Genomic DNA, 12,705 nt, shown 5'->3' with positions numbered 1-12,705 from the left:
CATTAATGGAACTACAGAAATAAATAAAAAAACTGAAATCTGATACTGCCATCTACTTTTTAATAAACAATTTATTAATTAATTATAGATTACATAATGCCAAATGATTGAGCGAAGGATAGTCCACAAGTCAGAGCGCAGGATGGATGAGGTGAACGCTCCCCGAAGTACAAGTCCTTTACACAAGTACCCTAGACATAAACTTGCCGATAACCCTTGCAGTGTGGGGGTAGTCCTATTGCAAGGAAACTTTTTTTTATTTTTCGTGGAGATGGACTTATTTTTACTTAATTTTAACTTGATAGCTTAATTTGACATGAAGGAAATACTGGGCACTTACTGACTCATCTTGTGGCTTCCATGGCAATGTTATTTCAGGAAAAGTAGGGTTGCAGGTCTTTAGCAAATACTGGTTGGGGGCAAGGCAAATATTATTATGCCAAAATGAATATATAAATGAGTGGAAACTGTTTTTATATTCAAGAACCATGGCAGGGGGCAGGAAGGGGGGAATCCTGGCTTGTACAGGTGATCTGGGTGGCTGTACAGCTGTCTGAAGCGGAGGGGGGCTATGGCTGGAAGTGGATGCACCGACCTCGGAGGCCGGTGTATGCACTGTCGGCCGGATGTAAACCAGTGCAGGTAGATGACTATGTTCCGGACAGAACCGCCACACAGTCCATTAAAGAACTGTGGTCAGCCGTTTAGTGGCCACTGCTTTAAAAAATATACATACTGCTGGCAACTGTAAAAAATATGTAAATACAGAAAAGCGTTATGGTGTTGTAGCCTAATAAATCACTGCTGGGTGAAAAGTTTTCTACACCAGGATGTACACTAAGGAAGTTATTTATTTAGCTAATGCAGTAAACACTCTATTGCAAACTTTCACGCTTCTTACCATTCTTCGCATCAAAATACTGTATGCAACATAACAATTATTCTATTGTCACATGGAACTCAGGAGGGTGAAACATTGAGTTACTGATAGAAGTAAACATAACCAAAGCATATCGAAAAAAGACTATGGAATTGTGCATTGTTTAGAGTCAATTCAGTGCAAATGGAAATGACGAGAAGGAAATTGTTCTATGTCTCAGGAACTGTGTGCAGCCCTCAGATAAGAAGTGACTTGTTCGTTGTGAGTAGAAATGCAGGAAGTGTGCTCCAGTCATATTTCCTTTGACACAAGCAGCGAGCATTAGGGATGTAGACCATCTACAGTCCACTGCCACGAAAATTCAGATACATACAAAGCTCTTGCATGATTCTATTGGATGTACTTGTATTAGAGATCCACATTGGATATGGGTAACATCACAGTTTATCAAAACATTACATGCGTTAACACACCGAAGAATGTCACCTGCGAATCGATGTTTTCAAAACCTTTTTTTGGTAAGAATAATGATTATTTTATTTTTATTATTTTATTTTTTATTATTGATTGTTAAGACTGTATAGCAATGTCCTGCTTATCTGGTGTGCTATAGTCAGATTGTAATATAATTTTTACAGCTACAGTCTGATAAACGACATGTTATATTGTTTATATTGCTAAACCTTAGACAACCTCACATGTGGCCAGAACTTTTCATTATATTTAATTGGCCAGTGAAAATGTGAGTTGCTGTCCATGCTTATGAAAGAAATCAATAGAGTGAATGTTTTTGTTCCAAAAAAGGAGGTAACTTCACTGATTAGCCATTTCAATCTAATTAATAGATTGAACTTGGGAGGCATTTCGGGAAAATATAGGATGAAATCATTTTCTTTGTCTGTCAGTCTCTCTCTATGTATTACTCATGATAGCTTTGCATAAACTATTACATAAAATAATATGTTTTATTAAATATAATTCATATATGTAAATTATTTTAATTTCCCAAAAGAATATTTATAGTTCATATATAATCTATGGAGTAAGTCCTTGTGTAACTTGTGTGTGTGTATATACTGTGCATATATAGAAATCTATATAGATCTAGATATACATAGATGTCTATATATCTATTAGATATATATATATATATAGTAAATATAGTGCAGACACAGCAAGATTTACATTTGTAAGAGCATTAGTCAATAATAACCTCCATGGATCAAATTGAAGTGAGTGGAAGTGCAGTGTATAGAAATAAATAGAATTTGCATTCACTTTAAACATCCAATCATTTGGCAATATGATACACTATTGATACGATATGATACAATGTGATACATATGATTGGATGTTTGAATTTAACAAAGATTCACTTCACTTTGCTGGACCTGACCTCACTTTACGCTTTAGGCCTGATATGTTTTACTGCTGCACAAATAAGAATATTTGGTCTGTTGAGACTACTTTATTATTTATAGTACCTCATAAAATCCAGTGGTTAAAAGAGATATTTATTTGTAAAGGAAAATGCAAGCTTTGGGACCGGGTAATAAATCATCCCAGATAACACCAGATAATACAACTCTTTCAGTTTACTTCTGTATATAAAATGTCTGAAATTATATTAAATGTTAAAGTACACCTTTCATGAGAGAAATACGAAGACCACCATTGCTGATTTCATTGTTAAAATGTCAGTTGGCTGGCTGTCATGCTGACTCACTGGCTTTTATACCTTAAATGACTGAACTGGAACAGGTCAAGAATGGAAGTATTGGAAGTATTTAGATCAGGGAAGTCAATATCTGCATAATTGTTCTAGGTCAGTGATTCAAAGTACTGTAGAAAGAGGATAAGCACGACAATCAGGCAACTAGCATTTTAAGCAATGCCAGCCTCCATGTGTCTCTGATGAAAGGTTTCTTTTATGTATTGTGATCTGGATAGAGCTCAACCCATATTCATATTTGCATGGTAGGCCTCATGGTCAGAAATTTTATTGCAAATTTTTTTGGCATGTTTTCTGTCAGAATCGCTTTTTTGACAGTTCAAAAACAGTTCAGTCTTATTCAGACATAAATAGTGTAGAATTAATTGCATTTTGAACACATTTGAATTAACATTCATGGTTGCTTTTCACCACAGGAGTAATTTCCTTAGAAAAATACTAAAACAATCTTTTAAAATGTATTTAAAACCAAATACAAGTGGATTTTTTTTATACTTGTTCCAACTTTTTATTTAGAATAAAAATATGCATGGTATTTAATATTTGTTACCAGGATAAAACTGTATAAATCATTTGGGTGCAACAAACCAACCCGAAAGGTATTGCTGAGTTAGTTGACGCATACCATCAGTGCACCATGTAATCTGGTTGCAAAGCTTTTGATCACTTCTTGAAGGTCTGAAGGTATTTATTTAGAATGCAATCTTTCAGACAAACATTCAGTTTTTTACATCAGATCAAGAGCTGCAACCTAAGGCAACTTAATGCTCTATGCTCTGACGGGCCCGTTATAGTGGGTAGAAGTTGCCATACACACGCAGCACTTGAATGGTGAAAACACATTCCATGGAGGTAGGGCTGTACAGTATTTCCATAATGGCACCAGTGCCTAGTGCAGAAGGTTTGAGGAAGCAGCACCAGACCTCTAAATGTAAATTGTGATAACTTTTAACTTATTTTCACTGCTCTGGTCACCTCTGGATATATGTGAGTTAATGCAGCAACAGAACTGTATGGGGAGAGGCTACAGGGGCTGTAAAGAGGAGTCCGAAGTCTGTTAAAAGTTCTCAGTTGAAATTAGTTAATCAGCAATACCCAAAGCCAGTCTTTTCCCTGCCAGTGTGCTCCTTGATCGCCAGGCCCCACCTCCCCCATTGTGAAGCCCCACCTCCTCAATCGCTGGGCCCACCTCCTCCATTGCTGCCGATGAGGGGCCCAGCCACCGATTCAGCAGCGGCTGTCAGGAGGAACGCGCCGCAGCAGATATGAATTCTCAGCGCATTCCTCCTCACAAACGCCAGTGACAGCTAGCAGCCTGAGATGCCATAGCGATCCAGGCGGCCCGCACGGGATCAGGGCGACGTCCTGGCCGGGCCCCCCTGTGCCTTGGGCCCCATAGCGGCCGCCCGGGTCGCTATGGTGATTGTTACGCACACTGCTCCACAATCAGCAAAGCTCATACTCCCTGCTGAATGAAGAGCTCAGGTTCAACAGTGGGAGTGATGGACCTCCTACTGAGAGATCACTGCTTTCAAACTGAGAGCAAGGACCTTACTCTGCAGCAGGCTGGCTTTTCTATTGAGGAATGGACTGCAAGACAGACTTACTTTTTGTTTTGATGTAACTGAAATGCATTTAGCTGATTAAAATGGAGAGTTCAGTTACACTTTAAACCATCTCTCCTTTCTCTGGATTGGGTGTCTGTAAAGTTATAAAATATCTGTGAATTTAATGTGGACCCCTTTGCTGCCCCCAATAGTGCATGTTCATTAGTTTGCACTAAAATATTTCCATGATTCAAGGAACAAAGCTTGTACAAATGTAATGCATGATATCTAAATGATGGCTTTTATTGGAGGTACAGCCCTTCAGTCATAGTGACCCTTGAAGCATCTTCATAATAACATGTGTCTTGGATAATGCCAAGACACACAACATAGGACAAATACACACCAAACAGTTATCAGCTAAAATGCCAAAATAACCATTAGTGTGAAAATGAAAGTGGAACTCTAACCAAAAATCTTAAGCTCTGGATAGGGTTAGAAAGGTGAGAATCTTTCAGGTTTTTGTTACTGTCTGTATTCTTGGTAGGACAATTTTCCCTCATTTCCTGTTCCAGAGACAATTGGAATGGTTCACTAAAGGAGTAGAGCATGTTCACTTTATAAGGGGAATTTTTACTGTGGGCAGAATAAAATTAACCCTTGCAGTTGGGCTACTGCTGCGCTGCTAGGATTATGTGCTTGTTTTGGTCTAGGGTCTAAAACAACAAAGATATGCTCCCCTGAACCACGGCCCTGCCTGGATGCCTAACCGCTCCCTGCACCCTCTTCTTCCCCTAGGCTCCAGCAATCTATGGACCCCTGAGTGAACACATTAAATAAAGTATATTTGCAGTGAGGACGCTGAGGGATATTCCATTGCTGGAATGGAGGGAGAGTGAGGCTGCACGGACCAGACTAGCAGCCAGGCGGGAGTATCAGGTGAGTATAACTTTGTTATTTTGGACCCTAGACCAAAGCAAGAACTTAACCCTTATAGTGCAGGGGTAGGCCCACTGCAAGGGTTAAGTTTTATCCTGCCTCTTTAACTTAGTGAAAGCTAAGTGAAATTTTACTTTGCAAAGAGTACCCAATCATGTGCAAGAAAAAAAAATGGCTTCACCTTATTCAATAGGCTTTGGTGAATGAGGTGAAGCGATGCTGACTTTTTTCATCCATTCACATGCATATAATAATCTAGCAGGGTTATTCACTAAAGTGTGAAGAGTTTGGAGAAGGCAGGAGAAGTGAACAATCTAGGACAACATAACTGATTTGGAAAAATTCTCCAATTCAGCTCACTTTCCAGTTCAGCTATTTTGTCCTGGATTGTTCACTTCTCCTGACTTCTCCAAACTCTTCACCCTTTAGTGAATAACCCTGTAGGTTTTTAAAAATTTCCCTTGCATGTGAGCGGGTTTTCAAATTGAACAGAGCTTCACCTCATTAACTAAGCTATGTAAAAGTTTACTTTGCAGAGTGAATATCGTATACTACTTTAGTAAATCAACTATATTAGAGGGACAGAGATTTAGGGAAATCTCCCCTGAATGGGGCCAGACAGCAACAAAAAGCTGCAGAGGTCCAGGATTCTGACATTTTCACCATCCCAAACTAGCCATAAAAACCACTGTACATAGTTACATAGTCAGGTTGAAAAAAGAAACAAGTCCATCAAATTCAACCTATAGAGATATAAAAAAAAAGAAGAAAAGCTTAAACAGAACGCTATGCCCACAATTACCCACTGTTGATCCAGAGGGCAAAAACCCCTATAAAGCCTGGTTCAATTTGCTCCTACAGGGGAAAACATCCTTCCTGATCCCATAAGGCAATTGGAAATTCCCTGGATCAACAATCTTTGGTGCTTAATATACCTACAGTATAAGAACCCAATATCCAGTAATATTCTGTACATTTATGAATACATCCAGATTTGTTTTTTAAACAGTTAACTGAGCTAGCTAGAACTATCTCCTAGGGGAGTCTATTCCATATTTTCACAGCTCTAACTGTGAAGAATCCTTTCCATATGCAAAGCTTAAAACTCTTTTCCTCCAGACGCAAAGGGTGCCCCCTTGTCCTTTGCAGTGGCGTTAAAGTGAATAATTTGGCACCAAGCTCACTATAGGGACCATTTATGTATTTATACATAGTGATCATGTCCCCCCTAATCGCCTCTTCTCCAGAATGGTGTCACTTTGATGTAGCTAAATGTTGCTAAAAATACTCATTAGTTTTAAAGAAAACTAAAGAATAAGTTACATCCATACCAAACTGTTCATTGCAATGTAGTATGAAAACCTTTATTGCCATAGTTTCTTATCCAATGTAAATTTTTGTTTAATACGGCAGTTCAGTACGATGCAGTAACCCATAGTAGGTATTTAGAATTCAGTTTACCTTAGTACTACCTTTTATTTTGAATCCTAATTGTTTATCATGGGTACCTGTACTCTGCACTTTTAAAAAGCCTGTATTAGGATTATATTGGCCTTAGAAGATAGCAAATGTGCATCATCTAAATGTGTAGTGGTATGTAATGATAAAATGATCTACGTATGTGTACCCTTGCATTGTTTGATGCAACATTCTTATCCTTTAACATAGTCATGCTTTACTTCAGCATGGACAGGATGTTCTATTTGAACTGAATTTCTATTGAAGGAAGTATGCAAACTAACATAATGAATTACACTTAATGTTTGTATACATACCCAAGCATATACTTGGAGGATTAGTACCAGTAACTAAAGGCTGCTAAATGTTTTTCCGAAATTGGCTGATTTCTCTACTGGGACAATGGAAGTTTGTAATGTTAATAAACATTTTGTAAAGAAAGTCTCTAATAGGGAGAAACCAATGACGCACCGAAGAGCCAAAGCTTAATTTCTTTTTTTGGATTTCTTGAAAAACATAAGGGACTAAATCAAATGCTGTAAATAATTACAAGTCTCTGCAGGTTTTGTATGAGGACGTGAATCTTACTGTCACATTGGTTAAACAGAGCAGCAGGGCAGTGAACTTACATTTTAAAGCTAAATGCCAGGCATTTAAAAAATGATTAGGACTTCTCCCCAGCTTATGAAGCATCTATTGCTTATTTTTCTCTAGGGGAAAAAATAATAGAATATTACTTACCTGAAACCATGGTTCTGCAACAGCCAGTGGTCTGGTCCAGTTCTCTCCAGCACTGGACTGTGGGCAGGCACTTAGGTGTCATCATTTACAATGCAGGAGCAGTGCAAAGCTTTTTCCTAAAGAATGAGTCACATTCATGCGCAGGCTAGACGGCTTTACATTAGTATCAATTGTTTAAAAAAACACCTGGATGTATTCTTAAATGCACAGAATATTACTGGATATTGAGTTATTATAGGAATATTAGGCATCAGAGATTGTTGATCCAGGGAATACCTGATTGCCTTATGGGATCAGGAAGGTATTTTTTTTTCCCCTGTTGGACCAAATTGAACCATGCTATATATCTTTTTTCTTCTTCATCTGGATCAACAGTAGCTGTGGTCATAGCTTTCTGTTTAGGTTTTCTTCTCTTTTTTTTTTTTTTTTCCCTCTCTATAGGTTGAACTCGATGGACATGTGTCTTTTTTCAACCTGACTAACTATGGGGTCTATTCACAAAGCTAAATATCAACACACATTCACTTTAACTACCTCCCGGCCGGCCGGCCGTTGTGTATACACGGCCGGTCGGGAGCTTCTTGGATGTAACTGGGCGTGTATACACGTCCTGTTACATCCGCGACGCGCGAGCGGGAAATGCCCATGATTTGAAAACAGGCAGCGATGACCGTTAATATACAAGCGATCCGCCAGATATAGAGCCTGCGGATCACTTGTATGAGGTCCCGTTACGTGCTCCCCCCCTCCCGCTGTCAAGCTGGTCCCGGGCTCCGGTGTGAGCCCGGGACCAGCATACTGCCTCTGTCACAGGGGATCAGAGGGAGGTCGGTACACAACCTCCCTCCGGTCCCCTCTCCGCTGTCAGAATGCGGAAGTGGTGTATATTACATCACTTCCGCATTCTCGTGTCACTCTCCAGCTTCAGATGCTGGAGAGAAGCTGATGAAGCAGATCTCTGCTTCATCAGCTTCTTCAGGGGGGTCGTAGGTGACATTAGGGGTCTTGGAGACCCCTGATGTCTACATAAAGAGGACCTGTCACCTCTTTTGCTATCACATAGAGGGGTTTCTCAGCCCCCTCTGTGATAGCAATAAAGTTAAGTGAAAACAAAATATTAAAAAAATGTAAAGTTTCCCCCCAAATTTTTAGTTTCCCCCCAAATAAAAAAGAATTAAAAAAAACTATTTTTTTTTTTAAAGTCCCCACCCCTACATACACGCATGTAAACATGCATCAGGTGCGCAGACGTGCGAAAACGACGATTGCGCCCATTACGCCGCACATGTTACATATTGCCGCGAACGTCGGAATGAGAGCAATAGTTCTAGGGCCATCAATCACTGATAACACTAAACTGATGAGCTGTAAAAGCTTTTAAAGTGTCGCCTATGGCCAATTTTGGGCATGCTAGTTTTTTGCGATTTCACGAGTGCGCGCAATTTTTAAGCTTGACATGTTTGGTGTCTATTTACCCGACGTGACCCCGTCTTTTATGTTTTACCAAAAAAGTGGGTAATATTAGTTGTTTTATAACATAATGTAAAACATTTTTTTTCTAAATGTTCAGTCATTTCTCCTTAATATTGTAAAAAATAAAACCCCCAGTGGTGATTAAATACCACCAAAAGAAAGCTCTATCTGTCCCCAAAAAATTGTATAAAATTAATTTCAGTACAGCGTTGCATGACGGAATAAACGTCAGTCAAAGTACTGCAGCGCTGAACACTGAAAAATGGCCTGGCCAGGAAGGGGGTCTAAACACCTGGTCTTCAAGCGGTTAACAGACAATTAAAACTTCTGAAACACCGTCGGGAACTTAGAGGGAAGCACAGTTAGGTATTGCTTCAGGCCATGTCCACCCTGTCCAGTTGGCTCTCTGGTTAAAATAAAATTATGAAGTATTGAAGAATCAACCCCATTCTCTGTATACATGGATTGCCTTTCACCCACTTGTCTCTAGAGCCCTCTTACCTCATCCTCCAAGAGTCCTCGAAGGCCGGCCGTTCGCCCCGTAAATGACAGCTGGGCGGAGCCAGCTGTGATCTCTCGTCTGGCTCCACCCAGTTGTAATGACAGATCAGCGTCCCCAAATGACCTGGGGATGCTGATCTGTCATTAAACAATGATTCTAGACAAACAGATATATTAACAGTTATAATACATGTATGTGAACTGGTTTACCTGCCAGATGATGTTTAATTCTATTTGGCCAATCTTTTTATTCAAACTCCACTGTTAGACAGTACAGCCAGGCCCTGGACCTCCCTGCATACTGCACTGCAATCATACTGTGTGGCCCAGGTCCCATTTCAGCCTATGACTGGGCAGAGAAAGAGCAAGAGGAAACTGATAGTCATCTCTGTGATCTTCCCTATTGTAAGTATGTATGACTGTCTGCACTGTGCAAAATGGTAGAACCCTGATTGGTTTAGAGTGCTGCCCCTCCCTTAATCAGTCTGCTAAACAGACAAATACAGATAACAGATGGTGGTCTTAGGTAATACAGAAGTCAATGCATTTCTGTATATATATTTTCCAAGAGTTCATCATTTAAAAGAAACATGGATGGTCAAAATGGTTCTTTTAATAACAACACCGCCTCCCACTGATACTTACCTTTCCTGCACTACCCTGCTGCTCCACTTGTCTGCTGGGGCCCCCAGAAATAATAGTACTTTTGGGTATGGGGGAACATTTGACCTTCCCCCTATTCCTCCAAAGATGCAGTGTGTGGACCCATTACCAGGGGAGGCAAGAAGGTCATCACACCTGTTTAAGCTCTGACATGGAGGTTACTGGACTGGATGCAGAAACACAGGTTTGTGGAGAGTGCAGGGAAGATAAGCATCAGTGGGTGCAGAGGAGGCCGATCAGTAGATGTATCTAATATATGTATATATAAATGGTCAAAGTGACAGATTAAGTTTAAAGTGACCTATAGGGGCTGCATAACAGTTTTTTGGATCTTGGGTTTCTTCACATTGTACTTTTCCTTATCTTTGTGCTACCTTCCTAAATGCTCTTACATTAATCCAAGCATTTACAAGTAGTTTACAAGTAGTTTATATTATACATGTAATGCAGTAATAATAATATTCAGTTTAAAAGTAGGACATACAGCTGTGCCTCTATTCAACTACTTTTATGAGCAAAATCATGTTATTCCCTCATTCATATTTAGCATAGCATAATTTACATTGACATGTATGAACGCCTCCATCAATGATCATCATCATCTACTGGATCCGTGCTGATGCTTAGCTGGAGGCCATTTAAATTTACAACAAGAAGCAGGAAAAAAATCAGTACATGAATACATGGCAGAAGGGGTATTTGCATACATTTAAATATGCAATGTACATCATGTTAATGCCTGTTGGTACTGCAGACCTACTATGTATTGTAAAATGCCATATCTATTTGAATACACACTTTAAGTTGACAGACGTGACATCTCTACACATTATTGGGTTAAAAAACTAGTTCTAGAAATTTTTCTACCAACCTCAAGTTTAACTGCTTCTAAAAATAAGAAACAGTCATGTCTGTTTGTTACCAGCTCCCTCATCTGTCAGGACTGGGAATTAAAACTGCATTATTTCCAGCTTCTGCCCATTTGCAAATGGCCAGAAACCCATATCATGTGACTATCAAACATTCAGGCCTGTACTTGAGGACGAGCTCCACCTCTAAGTTAGCCACCTCAGTTTCCATTTGGTTCCTCCTACAAAATCTTGGGGGAACCTCTGCCCTATTTTACCCTGGTACAGCCCATGAGAGTAATCCTTGGCACTCACTTTACCCTTAAGGAATTTGAAGTGATTACCAAGCAGCTCCCGCTGCCAGAGCAGAACCACCACAGATGCTATGCATCTCTCTTCAACTTCCCCGCCCAAAAGGAAGTAATATCCAGTTGGGCTTTACTACAATTAGTTAATATACTGTGTACTCCAAACAATGGACAGAAGAATGAGTAGATGGTCTTTCCAAATAAATTGCACAACATTCAGCAGTTGCATACAAGGTTTCATCTTGAGTACATGAACCGAGACATAATTAGTTCCCACATGGAGGTAATTTTTTTTGCTGGCTAGCCTTTCTCCCATGACTCAAAGGTGCTTCCTTCTAATGAGGTACTTACAAGTTGTGGTGCAGGGCAATTCATGATCAACATTGATAGGGGAAACCCAGCCGGACACTTCGTGCATCACTCTGCTTTCCACTCCACCATCAAACCTCCTCCCACCTGTTCTTATAAATTCCAAGGCAGGAGACAATGATTAACAGGCAGGTTGCCTAGAAGTCAAGGGGGCAAGACCTACCCTTCACGGACCTAACAGCCTATAAAATGTATCTTTCACAGTCTTTAAATTAAACCAAAAACCCCAAATGTAATGTTTTTCAGCCTACCAGCCCTTAGACATGTTAGACAAATTAGTTTTCATTTCTCAGACTTTTGTTTTCCTCTATTTTCACACTTCTTGTAGGGCGAAAATACTAAATCGTTATACTGTATCTGTGGATGAGCATATATCTTGTAGAGTTTTCTCATAATCTATGGTACTATATACTTATACAGTATGTCTGCCGGTCACATTGTCCTTGCCTTCACTATCAGTCTCACCTTGTTTGTTCATTGGTTGTGTAAGATCATATTTGTATGTCATAGGGTTGTTAGCCTCATGGGTAACACTCAACATGTCTTTTGCTTTCTGGGTTTCCATCCCTAGTAGCTTACTGTTTGTGCCCCCCATGGTTTTTCATCAAAAATCCTTCACCTAAACCTTGGTATCCTTTGCTATTCCAAGCAAGCCAACACAGGGCAGTGTTTATTTATCTTTTGAGTTGTGTCCTATGTTAAGCTTGATAAAAATCCATATACCTTGTTGCACTCCTTACCTGTCTGTCCCAATAATAATGGGTGCTCGTAATGACCACGGATGGCACCGCTCACAATGCAACAGAAGATAGAAAGACGTCATCAGCACTCCAATCCAAAGATTCACATTAGTGTAAATCCAACTACCGAGCCTGATGAAGGGGACCCTGCGTGGCCCCGAAATAACTTGTCTACATGACTTTTACTAATAAATTGGATTTACACTAATGTGAATCTTTGGATTGGAGTGCTGATGACGTATTTCTAACCTTTGTAAAGCTTGATCACAGGGCTGGATGTCCATCCACACTAAAATAAAGCTGCTGCCTTGGTCTAGGACTACTTATTTTGGGTTTTTCCCCATTCTAAGCTCACCTATATCTGCTCACCTTGGATATGTACACCAGGTGCTATTAAGAGTCTTAAAAAGCAAATGTCACATTCAAATATGTATCATTCATTCAGTTGTATATTACCCTGTAAATTATTCAGATTCAGTCCAGCATGAGCATGTGTGGATAGATTG

General features: G+C 39.7%; 1 protein-coding gene across 1 annotated transcript in view; it reads left to right on the top strand.

The window, feature by feature from the left end:
- Positions 1-942: 942 nt before the first annotated feature.
- Positions 943-12,705, top strand: part of MYCT1 (myc target 1) — a 36,734-nt gene continuing 24,971 nt past the window's right edge. The window contains exon 1 of the mRNA XM_018560334.1: positions 943-1,398. Coding sequence (XP_018415836.1) covers positions 1,308-1,398 — 91 coding nt within the window. The 5' untranslated portion in view covers positions 943-1,307. The remainder of the gene's footprint in view (positions 1,399-12,705) is intronic.

The sequence above is a fragment of the Nanorana parkeri genome, unplaced genomic scaffold (assembly GCF_000935625.1).
Source record: "Nanorana parkeri isolate BGI_ZX_2015 unplaced genomic scaffold, ASM93562v1 scaffold450, whole genome shotgun sequence".
NCBI classification, from domain to species: Eukaryota; Metazoa; Chordata; class Amphibia; order Anura; family Dicroglossidae; genus Nanorana; species Nanorana parkeri.
This window is presented reverse-complemented; position numbering and strand designations above follow the sequence as displayed.